The following is a 24,141-nucleotide window of genomic DNA, read 5'->3' as shown; positions in this document are numbered from 1 at the left end:
GCTCCTTACATCACCCAGATGTCATGGACATGTACTAAACTTGGAAAAGATTCACACTGTCACTGAGCATAAACATTTTTGGAATTGCATTGGCTTTTTGAGTTTGCTGCATTAATTCATTTCCATCACTAGAGAGAAAAGCAGAGATAAATGTCAGGCTGTCTGTTTAATTCCCTCCTTATTTTTTCAACTAGGTGATTGTAAGCTATAGCAAGGTTTAGATTAACCTCCTTAAACATATAAACAAACTTACCATGGTAATATTTTTAATGTTTAAAATATAAAGCAGAAGCTACACAGTAAGATGTTTTGCCATTCTTAATGGATTCATTTTTATAGGAACATACTTAACAAATATCTGTCTTTCCTAGACAGATATTAATTATCTGGAGGCTTGTGTATTAGCATATTCAAATTAGCTTTAATTTTACATTTATTAGACATATTTATTTGATAAACCCACAGCAAATTCTCTGATTTTATTACTTCAATTTCTATGTCCAGTCAAAATTATCAGTAACAGATGTAATATTGACTTCATGTTTTATTCATGGAATATAAACTTCAGATACAGGATTCATTCTTTTCCCCCTTGAAACTGAAACCAAATGCTAAACTACTGAGAGTTTTGGCCAGTGAAGAGCTTTGTAAAGAGACAGCCAAATTCACACTGTCACTGAGTAAGTATCATTCTGAAATTGAGTTGGAAAAAGTGCCCTTTTTCCAACAGCACTCCAAAGGGCTACCTTTGGGGGATACCTTATAAAGTACTTCCCATTTATGGAACAGAGATAATTTATTTTAGTGAGCCATTGTTCTTATTTAGAAGGTGATTAAATGGTCTTAATTCCCTTTTCCACTTCACTAATGCTAAACTTGCTTAATTTTTCTGCTAGCCAATAGGGTTATGATTTTGTCCTAAATACAAGAATATTTAAAAATATGTCTAGTTTACGAACAAATGATTCTTTATAATCGACCAGTTAATATTATTTCATTATTAGGAAAATAACAATAATATGTATGTATTTTAACTTTAAAACTATACACATTTTTAAGGAAAGGCTTGGGTTTAAAAACAAACAAGGAACTTTAGATTAGCTTTTCAACTTTGTCTTACATGATCATGAAAATGAAGGATAAATACTCCTTAATGCTACCCAATAAAATTATAGTCTCACAAGAGCTACCAGTAATTTTATGTTGGTGGGTTTTAAAAAAATTAATTGTAAAATTAAGTCCACATAAAGATCCTTTTTTTCTTGAAAAAATAAGAAATCTCACACATTTTCAAAATGTACAGCTGTCCTGAAAGTTAGTGGATCTAATGTTCTATCCTTAAGAAGCAGACCAAGATTCCTCATAATGCCATTTCATATGGAGATTTCACTTCAAAGTGAAGCTCTAATCTTCATAAGACATAAGAAGACTAGTACATGTCATATAAATTTTATTAAATATGAATCTAAACTCCCTAACATATGCCAGAACACTATATGAATGTGTTATTAATATGCTTGGACACATTTGGAATTATTTGCATTACTTTTGTGAACAGAATTGTTGATTCTGACTTCACCATGGCATGAAGTGAGTGATCGGTCAATTTGAATTAAGAAAAAAAAACTCCATCTAATACAAAGCAACCCTAAACCTGCTTGATTTGTAGTAGAAACTGTCACAATAGATGGTGGTCAAAACCCATCAAAAAGCACTGCAAGTTTGTTCCACCAAACACCCGCAAAACTCAAACCCAATATGATGTTTATTTTGTCTTCTGAAACACTTACAAATTGATAAAAACTGAATCTAAAGCAAAATACAAAAAAAAAGTTCTCAAATCAGAATATAGATTTCTTCTATTATTATATAATTTTTTGTACTGATTGTAGCTGCTTCAGCAGGAGGGGGAAATGAATATATTTGTCATCATTAACACCTTACTTGCCTTATTTTCACATTAATACATTATTTTATAAGTTTGAAAACAAAATGAGAAACAGAGCTAACTAAATGACTAAAAGCTAAAAGGCAACAACAGCTTCTCTATGGTTGCTTTCCATTGAATAATTTCACTTTTAACCTCAAATTTTGCAAGGAAGATTAAGAAGCAGTTGAAATTGTTTAGAACAAAATTTTAAAAGTAGACATGCTTTAGGAAAGTTATTGGAGAAAAAAGAAAGCTTTTTTTATAGCAAACAGGATAATTTATCTGTATGGATTGTGAAAACATTGTATGAAGGTACTTGAACTGCAATTACAGAAAACCCACTCATATTTTCCTCTTTCATTGTAATCTTCATATAGAGAAGACTGAATTGCATTAAATGCCATATTGATCTGAAAAAAGCAACATATTTTGAGGCACTTTTTAAAGCTACTTTAAAACTACATTAAGCAATGATTATGACTGATAAATTGAGATTTTTTTAATTAAATGTCTTTAGACGTCTAAAGCACAATTTCCTTCTTGGCCTTATTTAAAATAAGAATTCCAAGAATCGAAGGCTGAACATCCCAAATTGACTCATACAGTAAAATTAATACAGAAACTAATTTTTATTTATTTACCAGGGAAAAGGACAAGTCCTGTCTGAGAAATTTATTGCTGCCTTGCTTAGAACTGACACCCAGGATCATCAATTACTGTAAACAGAGCAATCTCAGCTGTCTGAGAATACACTAGTTAGTAACTGGAATATCTGCAATTGGGGTACTAGTGATTCATTTGCATATCCACCATATCTGTGGCAGTCTTTTAAATACAGGAAAAGTGAACAGCGTGAATTATTGAAATTCGGAGTTATTTCTACCTAAAATTTATTTACTTATGTTCTTAAAAGTAAGTAATAGTTTAATATGTTTTCCCCTTAAATGTTGGCGGAGAGATTAAAAAACTGAATGGGCTGTGACAATGCATTAAGCAGCTTTGCTCTGCAGGTATAAAAACTGGGACAGCTCTAGAGAAATCTTACAAGAGTCACATAAAGCCTCGTCTTTGCCTATCACTACATAGCTGCAGCAGTCCAACACATGGGTCAGTCTTAAAATTGCTTTATTTCTCAACAACTAGACGGCAGTGAAATGCCAGTGTAGAAGCTTTACTGATCACTCTGGCTGCTGTGGCCATTCTGATTGCTCAACAGCCCATGGGGCTGTGCTAATGCTGATACCACTAGAGGTTGTGGCAAACTCTCAAAATATTATGAAGATGAATGGAGAGTGAACACTGAATGCTTACCTTTAGTTTGTTTTGTTATGGTCTAGTTTGATTTTTTTGACTGTACACAAATTTTTCCATGGTTTCTATGCCTAGACTCTACATGAAATAGAATATGCAATGCTGAATACATGGTCAAGTGTACATTAGTAGGACACAAAGATTTCTGTGCTCTTTTACACACACTACTCTTCTCAGGTTGCTTTCATTCAGTGACAAAAGTGTTTCAAAAGACCTGAAATGGTTAACCTGCCAACAGTCCTATATACCTTACACACCAAAAGTAGCCAAATGTAATGCAAGCTGAATAGTGACAGAGAATGAAAAATAGATTGTGTGTTTTAGGTTTGGAGCAGTAAATTATCATGTTCTTCACTGTACTCTCCCCAGGCTCAGCCAACCATACATCATTTGTCAATACTTCAAACTCAATCTATAAATTAATGCCATGATTTTTGTGCTGTCACTAAATGTATGCTGTTCTCAGGAGAGGTCAGGAGCTTCAGAAATCATCTAATTTTATGAGTTGATACATATTCACAAATCCCAGGAGATCTGACCTATATTCCATGTAGATGATCAGAAACCTTTTTTATCTCAGCTGATACCTGGATTCCACTCCAGTGTTAGCAAACTTGTGGACATCAAATGGGGTTTTACACTAATCCTGAAGGGAAAGGAAGTAGAAATATGCCCAAACACAATAGCTATGACTTAAGTAATCATATCTTCTATTAGCTTTAGAGAAATTTTTAAAGTGGAAAAAAAAGTGGAAAAAAGGAAACAGTCTAGAATTTCACCACCTATGTACATCTTCACTAGCATATTAGTACCAAGTCAGTAATGTCCCACACCAGTACTTTCCAGAAGAGAAGACTCAAAGGGTTAGGAGATTGAGTGAATGATAACCAAAGTAAACAGATATGCTAAAAACCTGGGAGCCTTAGTACTGCTAGTCTCAATAATAAACACAAGAAAGAATGATGAAAGGCAGGAGAAGGAAAGAGGGAAAGGGAGGGAGAGAGGGAGAGAGGGAGAGAGGGAGAGAGGGAGAGAGGGAGGGAGGAAGGGAGGAAGGGAGGAAGGGAGGAAGGGAGGAAGGGAGGAAGGGAGGAAGGGAGGAAGGAAGGAAGGAAGGAAGGAAGGAAGGAAGGAAGGAAGGAAGGAAGGAAGGAAGGAAGGAAGGAAGGAAGGAAGGAAGGAAGGAAGGAAGGAAGGAAGGAAGGAAGGAAGGAAGGAAGGAAGGAAGGATTATCTTAAAGTTGTTAACAATTCCTTGATACACAAATATTTTTTATATATGTATTGGGTTTACATGGCAAGGTTTTGGTAGTGAGGTGTGTTGGAGAAATGGTTTCTGTAAGAAGCTGCCCTAATATTGAACAGAGACAATTCCAGCCAGCTCCAAGGCAGACTTGCTTCCAGCCAAAGCTGAGCCCATCACCAGTGTTGGTAGTGCCTATGTGAAAACACATTTAAGGAATGGCAATGTATGATGGGAAAGAAAACATGAGAGAAACAGCCCTGCAGACACCAATGTGAAAGAAGGAGTGGGAGGATGTGCCGCAGGTGCCAGAGTAGACCCCTGCAGAAACAAAATAATATGAATTGACTGCAATCTTCATTCCCCATCCACTTGTGCTGCTCAGGGAGCAGCTGGGAGTTAAGTTGAGCCTGTGAAGGAAGAGGTGGTGGAAAAGTATTTTCAGATTTTTTTTTTTTTAATTTTTTATTTGCTTCTCACTATCCTACTCTGTTGCTAGTTAGCCCAAGTCTGTTTTGCCTGTTTCAGTACCTCACAAACAACTTCCTGTACTTACCTTGACTCATTAACTTTTTATTGTGTCTTCTCCTGTCCTGCTGAGTAGTGGAAATGAGAGAGCAGCTTAGTGGGCACACCCAGCCAAGGTCAAATCACTACAACATAACCACATATTCTGTGTGTTCTAGATATGAATATTGGAAACAGAGGCAGTGTAGACTTCTTTTACCTAACAATACAGACTGGATATTGCCAATGAAATGCCTTGCCTTCTTGCAGGTCTGTCATCATGTTTCCCAGTAAGAGCAGGTGATGATGTTTTTATTTTGATTCTACTGCAAACCAGATGAGAAGCATGGGGGAATCTGCAAAGATGAAATGCTTTCCTAACAAAAAGCTGCACTATTTGCAGACTAGAGCTGGCTTGTAGCCAAGACTGGTTATATCTAGGCATGAAGACATAACCAAAAAATAATTCTTTATTGACTTTTCTCATTATCAGGCAATGAAAACTACAACCCTTTCCAGATGACACACCTTAACAAGGTGCTAACATTTCTGCACAGTTTTAAGGAATAAGTCTCAAGACAAGTGATGATTTGCTCTAAAATGTATTATTCATAGAACTGGTTGAGACTTTTCTGAGTAAATCCAGATGCATCAAGACCTAAATGCACTGTCAGAAAACTGCCCATCTGCCTGTCTGCCTGGCTGGCTGCTTAAGAATCCACAACTTCAGCATCAGGTGCAGTTGTATCATGTTGATGGGGGTCAGAAGTCTAAAGACTGAAGAATAACAACTCTGATCCAGCTTTGTAGTCTTGCCTGAATTTTGATGGAAAATGTCTTGTTTGAATTCCCCTTCTACAAGAACATTAAAAAAATCTATTTTTAAATTGCAGTATTTAGAACATAGGAAGTTGTAAATTTGAAAGCATACAAATATACACTATTATATTTTGTAGTGCTGGATGCTATAAAGTATCAGTCTAGGAAAGAAATCAAATCCATTTGTCCTGGCTTTACAAAAAACCCTACTTAAAATACTAAGTCTCATTCACTTTTTTTTCCCAAGTACCTACCACAGCAGAGGCCCTTATAAAAAATTACTCAATTAAAGAACACCACATGCATAATGCATGGGACACACTAACCAAGATGGAAAAGACAGGCTTTTGCTCTAGTTTTAACTATATATACTATGCCATTCTCTTTTCAACCTGATATAAAACTCCTGATATACTTTTGTTTCTTTTAATTTTGTTAAAAAAAACCCTAAAGAGGCAAGACAATCCACCAGGAAATTGCCTCAAGTTGCCCTAGGGTATGTTTAGATTAGATATTAGGAAAAATTTCTTCTCTGAAGGGGTGGTCAGGCAGTGCAATAGGCTGCCCAGGGAAATGGTAGAATCACCATCCCTGGAAGTTCAAATGTGCTGTTTGTTAATAATTCACTTCTATGATCAGCCTAATAAAGTCAGGGTAAGATACCTAAAAACCTGAATACCATGTGGAAATAGCAACCTTAAGTACAATGATGATGGCAAAAATTCTTTTAGAAAATCCCACAGCCTTTTACGTTGTGGAAAGAAAGTAAGAAATTACCTTGCTTTGTGTACTTATTGTAGTCTGCTCTACAAACAACAGAGTGTTTAGTAACATGGATGTTTAAAAAGTAATTTTAAAATGAAGACATAAAGTTTGCTTGTAAACTTCATCCTATTCAAGCACAATGCATTGTTTCATGGCATGACTCCATATTAAAAACCCTCACATGGATATTTTAATAAAATTAGATTCTATATCCACATATATATCTATAGTCAATGTTTAATATAGAGAAAAGTCCTCTGCTTGAGATTTTTTCTATACTTTGACAAATTAATTTGTCATCCAGTTAATGAAGTTATCTCAGTCCTTCATCTGCAAACTACCAATTACAACTCGGAATATGAAGAAATTTTATGCACTAAACTCATCAAGATTCCCTGACTGTTTTCTGTAATCCTTTAATTATTGCATGTGAATGCCTTTTGGCAGTGTAGAGCAGGCCAATATTTTTAAAAACCAGGTGTAAATAGCACAAAGGCATGTTAAAATAAGTTGTGTCTTATTGCTTTACCTTCTAATAAAATGTGTTTACAAGAGAGGAATTACATTTGGACTTTCATACTTAAAACATGAATAAAAATTATTCTAACTTAATTTATGGCATTTATTATACAAAAAGGTCTCCATATCTTTGTTTCATAGGACCAGAAGCTATTTATGGCACAGTAATTTTATCAAAACCACTACGAATCTCAAAATGAGATCAGAAAGAAATCCTGTTGTACACAGATGCACAACATACTAGCAATTTCAGATTTCAGTATAAGGTAAACAGCCAGAGGCTAAGGAAAGCCTCTCTTTATTTTTTTTTTTTTTTACTCAAATGTTAGACCATGTTCTGCATTTTTATGGACTTCTGTCATCTCACAGACACAAACGTTCTTCTAGTACAAAACATAGAGCTTGCAGATACTAAAATGTTCATTGATTTTTAACAGCTTACAACTCCCCCTCCCAGTACAAAAATCCAAACCACCAAGCGAGCAACTACGACACTTTCTAGTCCAACAAACAATTCCACAACTTCACATTCCTGAAATCCTAGGCTTCAGCATCACTAACCCACCTCTACTCCATGCTTACTTGGAAAGGCAAGTGTATGTTGAACTTCTCGGGCAGAGGCTTTGAGATTCATGCATTTCTCCTAGTCACTCTAAATTCACTATTCAAGATGGTGCTGACCTTGCAGCATCTACCAGATGAAACTAAAATCTTCTTGATCTCTTCTCTTTGTCTTCTGAACTTGCTGAGTTTCTGCAGGCAGGAAGATTTTTTTTTTCTAATCTTTTACTCTGAAGAAGTTCTACATGCACTCTAAAATAGATAATTCATCATTATCTTAGCTATCTTCTTTGTCTTTCGTTCCTATGGAAACAGTTTATATTTCATATAAATTTCAATACCTTCAAGTAAAACTGTGATAAGGAAAGTACTTATAGTGTCTACACTTCAATATATTTGTCCAGGACAAAAGAATAATACTTCTCTACTTAGGATCATAGAATGGCTTGGGCGGTCAGTAGCTACCAGGGTCCTATTTTCTACCTTTGGAATGATGGATACAATGTTTCTTTTCTCCCCCAGTCACCTGGGACTTGACTCAATTGCCATGATTTTCCAAATATCATGGAGAGCACATATGTAGATCCTCTAGGTTGGTCATTATTAAAGAGTCTCCACACAAGTTTACAGTATATGAACAGTAACTGAATCCTTATCACCTCTGAAATGTACACAACTACATAATCAAAATTTAGGGAACCCAAACAAATTTCAGTCTCCAAAAGTTTTGACTTTCAAAGTCTAAAGTTTAGGGCTCCCCATATTGCAGCCTTAGACCAAGTTTACCTTTTCCAATTCCTGCATTTAGAAATGTTCAGCTTTTCTACTTATTTTGTCATAGCACCTATGCATGCTCCTTCTGGAAGTGAACCTTATTTCCTTCCTGTTCCACATTTTCCCCACAAACTGAGAATGCAGCAGGATTCCTACCTCAAGGCCCTGCATGGAAGAAGTGCTGAAAATATGGTGACCATTTTGAGTGTCTACTGTTTTCAAACTTAGCATTCTACTAAAAAAAATGAAAATATGAGTTTGTCTTCCCAAAATATCGTTTAAATGCTAAATAATTTTAGAACTACGTCTGCAGTCATTTAATAACCTAGAAGTGACTGAAAAGGATGGAAAGCAACAGTGTAGAACCTGTTCCATCAACAGCTATGTCCTGAAGATGGAGCATAATTTTCCGCATTCATTCCATTTGTTAGTTATATATATTATTAGTATGTGTCAGAAAATTGTAATACTGTAGTTCAGACAGATAACCAAGAGAAATGAGGATCAACTGGCAACCAAGAGCAATGAGAGGCAGAATCCAAATACTTCTACTTTATATACGTTACAGAACACAGATGCTTATTTAAAAGCAAAATGAAAAAAAAAAAAACAAAAACAAAACAAACTGAAACTATTTGTCCAGAACAAAAGAATATGTATTCTAAGTAAATTTTAACATTACCATGACTCAGACTGAACTTTGCCTTGAAAGTGGATAGTGTTTCAAAAATTGTGATAAAAAAGGGGGAATGTAAGAATCCAGAGCAACACATTTAACTTCATGAAATACCTGTCTTTTCACTCTTTTTCAGATCTCAGACAATGTGTTACATATGGAAGTGAGAGCATGCATCTCATCTCCAATGAGACGTATGCTTTCTGGAGAGTGCAGGTTCCTTTCTCTATATTAGCAAACAAAATCAGAAAATGGAAAAGCTGGGGTCATAAATTTTTATATGACAATCCCTGAAACCTTAAAAGTGAAATATACCATTTTTCAGAATAGTTTCAACTACTTGGGTTTATTTTCCTGCGTCCAGAATGTGAACTTTGTATTCTTCTTTCCACTGCCCAAACAGTATTTAGGAAGGTGTACTTCACTTTCACCGCCTCCATGAGCCTGGAGCTTCAAAAAATGACAGCAAAAACGGGAACTTCAATCTGGTTATTTAAAAATATCAATATTAATTTTATTTTTAAGCTCCATTTTTAAAGCTTATTGTTGCTATTTGTTAGTCATAACAGAAAGTATGAGCATCGATGCTTCATCTCAAAGTTTCACAGTAATTTTAATGCAAAACCTCCAGGCTTCTTAACTGTCAAAGGATACAGTAATATGAATTGCATCTAATACTCCACTGATATCTGTCAAGCTCTTCCAGCACATAGAGGTTGCACTTGTGAAAACTATCAAGGAGAAAAAGCCCAACTCATGATCAGTAGTAATTTGCCAGTAGTCCAAAAGATTTTTCAGTACAAAAGTGAAATGAACTTGGGACTTTTCAAATGATACCGCCACTGTATTATTTTTAAGAAAAGAAAGCAACACCAATAAATGGCAAAAAGAGATTTAAAAAGAAGAATATGTACAAACCTAGAAGAAACCCACGTTGCCACTTGACACCAACACACTTTCAATTTCAACAAAGTAAAACTTTTTTTGTAGATTTATGACAAAACTTGATTATCACAATTTGATTGCACTCAAAAGAAGCTGAAATACAAAAATACAGAAGAAAAAGCCTGTTTATGTTGCAGGTGTATAAAACAGTTTTATCAAGGTAACCATCAGAGAAGCAAGACAAAACAACCTTCATGAATGCATAAACCCCTAAATGAGAAGTTTCAAATAGAGTAACTGATAGACTTTGCAGTAACCCAATTCTATTTTCCCCAGGACTTGAACAGTGAAAGTTTTAAGGAAAAGCCAAAGTAAAACCTCTTAAAAATAATGAGGATGTTTCTTGGTTGTAATGACTCTAGAGCTGCAGTTCATGCATGCCTGGGAAGAAAGAAACCCCTTCAATTCATCTACTTCTATACAGAGTGGGGCATTGTACTGAAGAGAATGCAGAAAAAGGTCAGTATCCTAGGGGGTGTCTGCTTTGCTTAACAGTGGCAGTTTTAAGATTTCTCTTAATTTTGTCTCTTATGTCACAAATGTGATTTTGCCCCTTTTGTCACAAGGGGAAAATAATTCTCAAATAAGCAGAATCACCTCTCATCTCTATTTGTCTCTCTTATCTCTATCTCCATAATATTTTTAACTCCCCTAATTTTAATTTTTTTTGTTTTTATTTTTTAAGAACTAGGTTTAAAAGTTCATCTGTTTTCATCACGTTCTGTCATTTAGACATCAAAATAGATTTTACACAAACCTATGCTGGAGGGGCCACTAAGCATAAAATGCCCAGAGATTGGTATCACTTAGTATTTTGCTGTCATCACTAAAGGATAAATCAAGCCCCCATATGGTCTGTCCCTGACTAGTGCAAATCAGAAACAGCCTTCCTTAAAACCTAGCTATTACTCAGGCACAATCCTCATTATGCTAGCAACTTCCAAAACAGCACCATAAAATTCTAGATTAAATCAGTACTCATGCCCTCCAGTTTCATTTTCTGTGGTTCTGCACAGCCACCATTGCTCACTGCATCACATCTACAAGTTCTGTGAGAGTTTAAAGGGCATTTCAGAACACCTGTCTTAGTTCATATACTTGTCTTACAGTCATATTACAGATATCAGGCTTGCAGGAAGAAGAGCATCTCAACAGATACATGCATCCAGGCATGGCTGTAACTACACAAAAAGTGACAGCGCACTAACCTGAAGGAAAAATCTCAACAACAATAACAGAAAGTCCCCAACCAAACTAGACCCATGCCAACAACTTCTTTAGCAAAGGAATCAGGGAAAGTCAGCACATCAAACCCAGCAGCTGGAATGATGAGCTGAAAGGCATTCTCCACTTGATTGTATACTTCAGAATGAAGGCATGACCCCCCAGATTTTCGTAATTCTTAATTAAAAAAAAAAAAAATAACCCCACACAATAGTTCCCTTAATGGCAATAACTTTCACACAATTTTAAGGAAGGCTCAAATTGAGATCATAGTGTGTTCCTTGTTAGAGCAGCAGCAATTTCCCACAATTTGAAGAAGAATTCTCATGCTTTAAAGACTGTTGTAGGTTCACTGAGTTATAGACTACTTTTCATGTTAGTTAATCAGCCCTGACTTCTCATTAGTTTACTTCCACTGAAACAATTCTCATGGTAACAGAGAATTTTAAAATGTTGCTTGCTAATCACCAAAGTCACAAGTTTCTGCCCCTTAGAGAAGATGTTAGAAACAGATATAGTGACAGCAAGAAGCTTCCCTTTCTTCCTGAAGAGGGATAATTCTTTAAAGACTTGTTATCCCATGCTTTTATTCAGGGAAGTGTAATATATGAAATTGATTTGCTCTTCAAAATATTTCAATAGGGCTTCAGAACGGAACACATTTCTACAGCTGTTGTAGATGTTGGGAGCACTGGTGGTAGTGATGGGCAGGTGATAACAAAAGCATATAGAGGATTCTGATTTGTTTTTCTATAGAATGTTTTCATTAGCAAATGAAGATTACCAACAATTAGATGCATCTCAGATTACTAATTTGCTGTAATTCTAATGGAAATATAGGGGTTACAGCCCACCCAGTGCTCAGATTTGCCAGTAGCTGCCTTGAAGACAATAAGCAAGATGACGGACTAAAAGATGCAAGAGCTTAGGAAAAGAGCCAGCACACCCAATGGGCTGGTATCACAGCTCTCAGGCTTTCTGGAGAGAACCAAAGTTGTTCTGCATCTTTAGAGACTTATTTTAAAACAGAATAGTATTTTACTGTACTTAATTCCACAATTAAGAAAGCTGTGTGCCAGAAAAATGTGCTGCTTTTTTGGCACTTTAAGATGGAGCAGAGGAGAAGGCATCAGCTCAGACTATCAAAACAAAAATGATACCATTATTTAAAATCATTTTCTGGTACAACACTGATAAAACCCCTACCTCACATTGTTCAGTCCCTAAAATCAGCTCAGGTTTGAGTACTCCTTTCTCGTTTTCTACAAAAAATTGTTGACTCTATGCTCAGCAGACCATTTGCAATGGATTTAATGTTACTCTCCTTCCATCTGCCTCTGGAAATCAAGATGATAAGAAACAAGTTATCTGCTTCTGGATATTCAGAGGCTTCATGGTAGAAAAATGTCCACATTATGAAAGTCTAGGGTCCTAAAAAATTCAAGGTCAAGCAGTTATGATTCTAGAAGATTTTTGCCTTGAGTGAAAACCATTTGAGTGTTTTTTTGACACTGAAGCCACCGGAAAGAAGAGGGATTAGTCAAGTTATTGTGTTAACCAAAGAAGTGGCAAGAAGATTTGCCAAAATAAACACTATTTTGTGTTCATCACTATACACTGTGAGGCTGTTGAAGTCTATGCATTTTTCCATATAAACCAGTGCCACTAAACAAGAGAAGAAAAAGAACTCATTTCAAATAAGAAGCAAGTTCTTCAAATATTCTTTAAATTTTGTTAAGTTTCATACAGGAAATCCAAGTACTTGGCGCACTTCAAAGCAGTAAAAATGGTAACAGCTCCTTGTGAGAAGACAGAATTCTCTGTGGAAATGGCTTGGGAAATTAATTTTTTTTTGGACCATATCTTCCTAGTTCAGAAAACAAAAGATTTGGAGTTAAAGAGAGTCAGATTTTAGTGAAACAAAGCAGGGTATCTTTCTCATCTGATATATGTGATGCAGTCTATGCTGCTTAGACAGACTGAAGGCATGAGAAAGACAAAGTGATTGAAACTCCACTGTGCTCACAGCCAAGATTTGTAGTAATTCAGAAACAGCAAGGTATCTGATGCTTTTTCTCAGATCACATAAGCAATACGATCTTCTCTTCATATGTCATGTGCTCCTGACTCTTGGTGCCCTTCCCTGGGTTCACTCCTGTATGTCAATATGGTGCTGAATGCACAAAACTGAACATGGCAGTCCGGATGTGGTCCTACAAGTGCTGAGTAAAAGGGAAGGATCATTTTCCAGTACCTGCTGTGAAGACCCTTACTACTGCTGTCCAGGGCATTTTGCGCATCACGACCCCAGAATCTTTTTTGCAGAGCTGCTCCCCAACATCAAGCCTGCCTTGTGGCTGGGATTACCACAAACCAGGGCAAAGAGCTTTTGTTCTTGCTGAGTTTCATAAGATTTATGTAAGCCTTCATAAGGTTTATGTAAGCCATTTCTCCAGCCTGTCCAGGTCCGTCTGACAGCAGCCCTGCCTTCTCAATTTGGGTCACCTCCGCCTGGTGTCACCTGCAAACCAGCTGAGAGTACCCTTCACCTCATCATGCAGATTGTCAATGAAGACATAGAATGGTATTGGTCCCAGCACTGAACTGAGGGATCCACTACCTCCTGGCTGCAAGCTTGGCTTCACAGCCTTGGTTTTTTAATCCAGCCTATTTTCTATCCATTTTATAGTGTCTTTATCCATCCCGTGCCCCACCAATTTTGGGGGCTATGGAGGAAGCTACAGAGGGTGTCAAAGGCCATTACAATCAAGGTATGTAAGAACCACTGCCTTTCTTTTGCCAGGCACCTCATTGTGGCAAATATGATTTGCATATGGCAAGTGGTTTTTTCTACTCCCATTCACCTTGCTGTCCTTCATATGTTTACATGTGATTTGCTCCAACAGTGTTCTCAGGGACTGAGGTGAGGCTGACTGGAGTACAGTTATCTGGATCCTCCTTCTTGTCATTCTTGACAATCAAGCTCCACTAACTTTTGTAGGAAATCCAAGTGATTTAAGTGATGCCTCACTATGCCTTCCTTTGCCAGGAATACTTCATCACATTCAAGGGCTCAGGGACCTGGAAGGCCTGAGGACAAGCCTTGCAAGTGAAAACCACAGTATAAAAGGCACCTTAGCCTCTCTCATGACCCTTATCATTATGTTGACCATTCCAGCAAGCAATAGGGCCACACTTACTTAGCCTTTATTTTACTCCTGACATACTTTAAGAAACCTTTTCCATCTTGCACTTCCCTGAGCTGGAGCTTGCTGAACTCCATGCCTATATAAATAGACAATGCCTCTGTACTCCTCCCAAGTAGTCAGTCTCTGCTTCATTGTAGGGTTTTTTTTGTGTGTTTGAGCAAGTCATACTCATCTTCTGTAAAGCTTGTCTTCTGAGAATGGGGAGAACAGTTCTTTTGCTCAGAGGATGCTGTCCTTGCAGATTGGATAGCTCTCCTGGGATCCTTTGCCCTTCAAGGATCCACAGGATCCTGCCAAGCATGTCCCTGAACAAACATCTCCCCTCATCACACTATTGATCATCTGTATCAAGAAATTGTCTTCAATCTGTTTCAGAAATCTGGATTGCTTGTGTTCAGCTTTATTGACCTTTCAGTAGTTACTGCGGAGGTTAAAGTCACCCAAGAATACCATTGCCTGGGACTAGAAGGCTTTTTCCACCTGCCCCGAGATTGCTTCATCTGCCTTCTCTTGTTGATGAGAAGGTCTAGAGCAGACACCTACTACATCACCTATCTTGGTCTGAACTTTATTCTCTGTCCACAAGCTCTCCACTTGTTTGCCACTTCACCCAGGGTTCTGTCCACTGAAAACACACCATTGTATAGAGCATAAAGGGAGAGCATCTCATACTGACACCCTGCTAGCACCTTACGGTACTACATGTGCCTTGTATTTACAACGAGGTTCAAGGTTAAGAAGAAAGGGATGAGTGGGCCAGATGAATTTGCTGAACTTCCTTAGGTTTGTCCCTTCTTTGGTGAAAGAATTCTGAAGTTATGACTTACTGTGACTCTTCAAATATACCTGAACCACAATAACTCTAGGGAAGTAACAAGATTTCATTAGGAAAGAAGAGGAATGCATGCATAGGCAAATGAAAAAGTTTATACAGGACTGACTTCAGTGCTGTTGGAATATAATTAAAATGTTTTTATTCAATTATTAATCATAATATAGATTCACTATAAATTCTACACATTAGAATTTAAAATGTAGAGTACTTATCTAATGATCTTTTAAACCAATTGTAGACAGACACAGATTTTCTATGTGTGTCTTTAAACTTAAATTAATAAAAAAAGCCTGTCAATCTATCTTTCATGACAGAATGTACACATGACCTTTTGCAATATTTGACCTAAAAGCTACATAATTCATGACCTTGTACACTTTTAACTTCCTCCACATTTCTCAGATTTTGTTTCACTGTATTTAATTTATTATTTAGACTGTACATGATGCAATGTTTACATGATGATATTATATAGAATCATAGAATATCCAGAGTTGAAATGGATCCACAAGGATCATAGAGTTCAACTCCTGGTCCTGCACAGGACAGTGCCAAAAGTCACATCATGTGTCCAAAAGTATTTTCCCAATGCTTCTTGAACTCTGTCAGGCTGGCGCTGTTATCACTTCCCTGCAGAGCCTTTTCCAGGGCTAAACTACCCTCAGGGTGAAGAACCTTTTCCTAATTCCAACCTAAACATCCCCTGACAAAACTTCAGGCCATTTCCTGGGGTCCTGTCCCTGATCACCACAGAGAAGAGATCAGTGTCTTCCTCTCCTCTTCCCCTCAAAAGGCAGTTGTAGACTCAAATGAAGTCTCCCCTCAGTTTCCTCTTCTTCAGACCAAGTAACTTCAGTCACTCCTCATATGGTTTTTCTTCTAGGCCCTTCACCATATATACATAATGTTACATATATATTTAAAAAAAACCAAAACCAACATATATATATAGTATTATCTATATAAACTTTTAAAATGCAAAGTTTCAAATATTGCACTAAAAAAGCACAAACTTTATCATTAAAGAATTTCCCACTATTTAAAAAAACTTTTTTTCTGTTAAAATATACTCTAGGACACATATGTGTACAGTTGTACTTTCAAAGAAGAAAATAGTGCACTTTAATTGTGTAGTGCTCAGTGTCTCACAAGTAACTGCCTGCCATTGTGTACTCTAATGCCCAAGTTGTGTTCTATGCTAATCTAGTCATTATGCTATGGAGTCATTCAAACCACAGACTTCTTGACACCCTGCTTTAAAATATCCTGAGGTTTTAGCTGGTATTTGCCACTTATTTGCAATGGCATGATAATTATTAGTTTAGTAAGTGCCTATAGCAAATCTTGTTAAAAAAAGAATGTTTCACATCTTGACTTAATAACATCTTACAGGTTATTTTTTACTAGGATTTACAAGTTTAGCTGGAAACCTCCAGTCATCAGACCATCGGCATGCAAAGAAAAATAATGGAAAAAGGAGCTCTGTAACACCCCTAACACCTCTCATAATATATTTAAAAACCCTACCAAACCCCAAAAGACCTGAACCCCAAACACCAAAGTTTTTTGTTTACCACAAATTTCTTTAAGCTAAGAATTTCTATCTGGCATTTTGAGTTAATTCATCCGAGTCAGACTTTGATGTGTAACTTGATTTCTTCAAGCTAGAGATGAAGCAGCAATTGCTTACCTGACTCACAAGCAAATGTCTTTGATGTCTCATCGTGAAAGATAATTGCCACTGCATGCTTCTTTGTCTCTCGAGGCAATCTGGTTATGTTTTTGATATTGTGCAGCTCAGTTACCTTAAAATGAAGAAAAGTATTTTAGAACAGTGTAAAAATAGTACAAATAAAAATATTAACCTTAGCTTCTCAATTTTTACTATAAAGTGTTTTTTCCCTGTCCTAGTTTCAGCCAGGACAAGGTTAATTTTTCACAGAAAGCAGGAGAGGTGTGGGGCAAGGCCCAGATATTATTCCACTCCACCTCACTCATTGCCAGGGGCAGGAGTAAGGAGCTCTTCTTCCATCAGGGAGAAAGCACTATGGGGAAGAGCCTGATACTGGCTTTTCCTGTTGCAGGCTTTTTCCATGTACATTGTTTCTTTGTGCTGCTGTTACTGTTCATTTCTCTGTCTCATTGCTGTTTCTAGTAAATCATTCTTATCTCAACCCATGATTTTCAGCTTTTGTGCCTCCAATTCTCAACTCCATTCCAAAGGAGTGGGAAGGGGAGGGGAAGGGGGGAGTGAGTGAGCAGCAGTGTGGTTTTGAGTCTCAGTGGGAGAACTAAACTGGGGAGTACCATTCCTAGACCCCTAGGGTTATGTATAAGCTTGGTAGTTGGTTAAAAAAAACACATAAATAGGTAGAGTCTTAAATTGCAAAACTTAACTCTAATAACTCTATTTCTCCAATAATTTTCCACAAAACTCTCTTTCTTTAGTAAGTCCTACATGGAAATAGTTTACAATGACATCAACTCAGCCTTGGGATTTTGTATAATCTATTTTTCAATTTCTATACTCATACAGCTTGGATCAGTTTCAGAATCTGCATCAAATATAAAACCTAATGTTGGAAGGACAGTGTTTCATTAGTTAAGGAAGGTAACTTAACTAATATGTCAAATAGTATCACTACATTGTAAGGATAGATCCTCATGTGTCTTTAAAATGTATCTGTCATCCTCAAAAGAACTCAAACTTTCATTTTATTTCCTAAATATTTGAAAAGCTTATCAAGAATAAAATACTCTTGCAGCAAATTTACAACATAAAAATGCAATCTATTTCCATCTTCTTTTGATGCATGTATTTAACTACAATTAACAAATATGGAAGAAAAATATGTTATTCCAACCAGACCTGGTGGCCCACCTATATTAAACTAATTAACACTTCATATTCTGAAATCTTTTTCTCAGTTTCCTGGAACTCTGGGCAAAATTTATCTGTTTAGAGTTAGTTTTTTTCAGACAAGACATTTGCCTCAGGCAGAATTAATTTACAGAAAAATGTCAACCATATGAGTCTGGACATCTATGACTACAGAAAAAATGGAGTGAATGTAGGTGGGGTTTTTTTGTTTGTTTTGCTTTGTAATTGCTATGCTCCTGGTGTACAGTTCCAGCATTCCTTTTCACATGCTGAAATTAATGTTTTTAAAGCAGAAGAGATTTTATATGGTGCAGTAAAAAAATGGAACACGCTGGGGCAAAGACATTTCAATAAAATATTGATAGCAGACAAGCAGTGAGATGCATCAAGTCAACAAAAGAAACAGACAAAGCATGAAGAAGAATGTGTTATGTACTGACGAACTTGGGACCAGAACTGAAGACTGCTCTAGAGTCTAGAATCTAGTGCAAAACTCACTCCAGTTTGTCAATATCTTTGTTGTAACAGGTGGGCAAAAAATGGATGTGGTACTATAAATATGGTCTAATGTGTGTTAAACTGAGGAGAATAATCATTCTCTGTACTGACTGGCTGTGGTTCTGTCCATACAGCCCATGGAACTTTGCTGGCTGAGGCATCAAGATCCAGGGCCCTCCCTGCAGGCCTGCTCCCAGCTTGCCAATGCCAAACCTGCGCTATTGCAGGGGCTCTTCTACCCCCAGGCTGGCACTTGGTTTTTGTCCTTAATCAGTTTAACAAAGTCCATGTCAGCCCATTCATCCAGCCTGTTCAGGCCGCTGAAAAGGTGACTTGACTACCTAAAGCATATCAACTGATCCTTCCCAATTTGCTCTCTGTACATTGGTGCAGCTCCCTTATTTCCTCCAGGTCCCTGATAGCAATATCAAGAGAGGTCCCAGTACAGACCACAGCAGTTCCACACTTGCTACAGCCCTCCAAACAGGTAACCGCATTAATAACCAACATAACCACATAATAACCAACCCATTAACCACAATTTTCTGGCTTTGACTAGCTGACCATCTTTACATCATCTAGATATCCACCTGCATAAAGAATAATGTCCCAACTTCAATTTGAGAATGTCACGGGAGAAAATGTGAAAAGCCTTGCTAAAGCTCTTCTCATAACATATCATTGATGGTGATCATACTGGTCAGGCATGATTTACCCTTGGTAAATCCATGCTGCCTTTCCCAAATATTATATTTACTCCACAGTTCTTCCTATAGGCTGAAGTAAGACTGCCAGAAATTCTCCAGGTTGACTTTTGGTTGACTGCCAGAATTCTCTGTATTCTGCAGGTTGACCTTTTGGCCTTTTTTTGGACACAGGTGCATTTGCCTCACCATTTGGTTCCTAATCCCTTATAATTTTAACTTTTGTCATGCATTTTCCAGGCTTTGGGAGAATCCATACATTTCACTACTTTTTGGCTTGGGGGAAAGAGAAGGGCTGAATACCACAAATATCCCTGTCCCATTAAAGAAGTTACTGAAATATCTGTTGATTTTCCTTGATCCATGCATGGTAAATGAATTAATGTGTGAGAGGGCTCTTATGACTCACTCAAAGCCCTAATCTCAAGGTAATCCCCCAAAAGAGAGGTAAGAAAGCATTAGTAGGCAGAGGAGAGAGCAGACTCTAGAACTCAAAACCTGAGAGAACAATACCAAATCTATACGTTATTACTGAATTTTAAAGACACAGAAGGCAACAAAGTCAGAGAGAGGGTACAGATCTACTAGTCTTGCTAAATATGAAGATATAAGAGCAAAATATTTAAGATGATTTGGGACACAAAAAAGTTCAGGTTATTATTAAAGAAAATTTTAAAAATAGCTGGTGGTGCAATGGGAAAGGGAAAACACTGATGGGAGGAAAAAGCTCCAGTGATTCTTACACAAGCAATTAATACAGAAACTGACATTTTCACATGTGTGTGCATGTGTGAAACTGCACACCATGCAGATAAAAGTGCCTTAAATCTTGCTGTACTTAAAAGGGGAAAATTCTCTCTCTGGTATAGCAGAAAAGGAAATAGAATTGCTTTGAATAGTGACAACAAGGCATATTAAGCCTTCTTCTAGTCTCTGCTATATAGTAGAGATCTATTTTTTTCTTAATACTTGAGTGTTACAGATTACTGAAAGATCCTACAATGCTTATAAGATAATAACGATAATAGAGAAAAAAAATCTTACATTCTTGGCACTAAAGCTACAAAATTTTAATAGTAATTTATGTTTGAAACATAAATATAGACATACCTGAGTACACACACAGTTATCTGTAAAGGTGGTTTTTAAGAGTCATCTTATTGACCAGTACATTAATCCTGCCTTGTTTAATATAGTCACATATGCAACATCCATCACACACTTAAGAATATTGTCAGCAAAAAATGTACATACAACAGAATTCTTTTTATTTGCTGGTGGGAATTTAATGTCTGAAAGAGACAATGAAAACACTGCCAAATTCTTATGTGCTGTTTTATGGTGCCCATATGAAAGATTGAGTTGAACAACATATAAGGCAAGTGAAGAAAAACAGACTCCATGCAGGAAAAAAGGGTATTTGTTTTAAATACATTTTGATTTTCCTTTGTCTCTGAAATCATAGGAGCTCCCTAGACAGCACAGAACTTCTTGTAACTCCAATGTGACAAAGTTACATGAATTGCCTCTTCCAAACTCCCTGACTTTTACCTTCTTTCTTTATGACAAACTTTTTAAGCCATTTGTAGTCTCACACATAAATCACATCCTTCATGCCTTTCCAAAAAATGGACCTATTTGAAACTACTATGAGATATTGTGAGACACTTATATCTTTGTCAAATCCTTAGTGGTCTGACATGCGTGGCCAAAGCATTTCTGCCAGTTAAGCTTTTTTTTCAAAAATCATCTCTTTCTCACTGGAATACTTTGCTTTACAAGAGCTGAAGGAAATAATTTTAGCTACATTATTTTGAGGACATAGGAAATTTATAAAGATTTTAGGAGGTATAATTTTACTGGGCAAGCTAACAGAAAAAAGAAATGAGAACATTGCAGAAACACAAATTTACACTAACAACTAGGAAGGCCATATTATCAAATAAGCCCCTTAGTATTTCTATTGCTTATATAATTTTCAATATCAAATAGAGATTAATATTTTCTTCAATGTTCATCTTTTGAAATTGTACTGTATGCTTCCCTCCACAATCAGAGCAGAAAGATAGAGGCAAAACTGTGAAAGTCTATCCTCCCATTGATAGATAATTAAGTTAATGAAATTCTGAATTCTGGATTTAATGCCAATTAAGCATGAGTCATTTCTCTACTTGCTGAATGTGTGCAATTAAAAGAAACACCTGAGAGTATATTATCTTGTATGAAGGAAAAGATGAACTTTGCCTGGCAACCAGATTGCTTTATCTCAGGGATTTTTAAAACTTTGGGTTAAATATTATCTAGTATTTTTTAAAAAAACACAAAAATAAATAAGCAATTTTAAAAGGGGAAAAGTATCAAAGCTACTGAAAAGGCAAAAAGAAAACTTATAAAAATCATACTACTTTGAAATTATTTAAAACATCACTTTGCAGATTTTAAGAAGGTTTTAAAAGGCTAATAAAATTTCTAAAAAGTATGAAAAAGTCCCCTTTTTATGAGTAAATTAGGTTAATCTAAATTAGGTAAATCTATTAGGCAAATCATTAGGTTAAATCTGCTTTTTTAAGCAAGGAACATTATACCAAAATTTTCTCCCTGTGGTATTACAATTGACTTGTTGACAAAACTCAGTCTAATACATTGAAAATATCTTTGTTCTTCACAGCAACAAAATATCATTCTGAAACTACTCAGACCATTGATAATTTTGCATCAATAAGAGAAATGTAAAAAAGGGAAAATTTTCTGTGCCATTACATATGTAAGAGTCTTACTGAGATGTTCCAAAAAAAAAAAAAAAAAAAAAGCCACAAAAAAAAAACCAAAAAAACCCCAACATTTTCCCCATTGGGGGATTACACTTCTCTTGTTAACACTGAAAACAACCCAAACTAACACAATGAATAAAATACATAATATTGCCTCCTTAGTGAGCAAACTTGCAAATAGATTTTTTCTAATTTTTTATCCTTTGATTTCTTCCAGTAGGTGAAATAAATCCTTTTTTTATTAAGCTATGATTATGTAGTTTAAAAATTTCCACTACCATTAGCATGTTAACTTAGACTTTCTTTTCTCTACTAGACATTTAGTGCTGTTCTCCATATGTTGCTCAGTGTGGTATGTGCTAGGGACTCTTAGCACCTGGACCATTTCTCAGTTCTCCTACTCCTTATCAATAATTCCTGCTTCATATGTCCATCACTCAGCAGCCCACACATACATTTCCTAGTTTCTTTTGAGGTTTTTTTTTTGGTTTTGTTTTTGTTTTTGTTTTTTTTATTTCTTCTTTTTTTTATCAGTCTTTAAAACCACTTTTGCTTTTTCTCTAGAAAGACACTTTAACACTGATTGATGAAAAAATGTAGAAGAGTTACTAAGCTTACATGTAACCAAAATTTGCTAAGGTTTCTTTTTTTCTTTTAGATTTTCTTTTTTCACCTATTATACAGGTTTTTTTCTTTCTTGGTGGAGGGGGGGATGTGGCTTGACATAGCTGTATTAGAGACAGCCACGTCCTCTACTTCTCATTAATATTTGATAAAAGGACATAGCCTTGAAGGGCTGCTAGGTAGGATAACTTCTAGGGTTGGTAAAGACATAATTTCACTCCTGCAAAATTATACTAGTCTAGACTTGCATCAGGGTCTCAAGGCTACACATCAGTATTGGTTACTGTTGGTTCCTCTCACAGCCAGGAATGTGTTTCACCTCAAAGATTCCTTGTAAGCACAGATGAAAAGAAATGCACTTGATCTGGAAACAAATTTTTTTGGATGTCTGGATTGTTCACCAAAATCTAATATGTTTTTACAGATACATGAAGCACTGAACAAGAAGGTGAAAGATTCTAAAAGTTTTCTGACACTATTGCTCATATATCTTGATCAGTCATGAATCATCTAAATATTGCTTCAGGTAATGCAATGCACTTCCTCTCATCCTCATTGTTTTTCTTTATCTTGGTCTGGAGATAAGCCTAAAACATTAACTTGTTTTGTGTTGGTGTAACATCTCATCTGAAAGAACACCACATTCAGAGCTTCCACTTGCTTCCTTTAGTAAATATTACATAGGAATAATTAAGACCATAACTATCAACACCTTGTAAATACTGTCTAGCCACATCTGGGTGGATCAACCATCAAGAAAAAACCCAAAAAAAAACCCCATAGAGCAGTGCATCAACCTTAAAAACATGAGAAGAAACTGAGAAGGAATCCTCTGAAGGAACCAGCAGTTATAAAAATCTTATACTATACGGTCAAAAAGACAAGAGGATCAGAGGAAGTATTTAGCTTATACCCACACTTTGAAAAATAAACTTAATTTCCTTGAAGTCTTATGATAGTAATATTTAACCTGAGAGGTTCACATAAACTTGAAGTCATCTTTCTGCATGAAGATCCTAAATTTAATGCTAATACCAAATTCTTTCAATTCCCTACTCCCTACCAGAATGCACAAGCATTGTCAGATGCTAGGGGACTGAGTTAGAAGAAATACTAAATGACTGGTCTGTTTTAGTTTTAGTGCATGTCTGGGCCAAGAGACTAGGAAATCATCTGAAAATCATCCTGATAGATTTCAGAAGTTTAACTCCATTTTTCTCTAGCTACACCATCTGTAACTTAATTTCAGTAAAGCCATGCTGCAGATAGCTAGTAAATAATTCAAGTGTAGGAAAACTACTAATGTAAGAAAGCCTTCAGTGGCAGGTAGCCATAGCAGGATACA

At 36.3% G+C, this 24,141-nt stretch overlaps 1 protein-coding gene across 3 annotated transcripts in view; it reads right to left on the bottom strand.

Moving 5' to 3' along the window:
- DOK6 (docking protein 6) overlaps positions 1–24,141 on the bottom strand; it is a 249,157-nt gene that overhangs the window by 113,365 nt on the left and 111,651 nt on the right. For all 3 annotated transcript variants that reach the window (XM_068193335.1, XM_068193315.1, XM_068193326.1), the window contains exon 3: positions 17,009–17,123. In XM_068193335.1, the coding sequence (XP_068049436.1) occupies positions 17,009–17,123 (115 nt within the window). The remainder of the gene's footprint in view (positions 1–17,008; positions 17,124–24,141) is intronic.

This window comes from Anomalospiza imberbis, chromosome 1, assembly GCF_031753505.1.
Source record: "Anomalospiza imberbis isolate Cuckoo-Finch-1a 21T00152 chromosome 1, ASM3175350v1, whole genome shotgun sequence".
Lineage (NCBI taxonomy): Eukaryota > Metazoa > Chordata > Aves > Passeriformes > Viduidae > Anomalospiza > Anomalospiza imberbis.
Note: the sequence above shows the minus strand (reverse complement) of the source record. Positions and strands in the feature narration are given on the sequence as shown.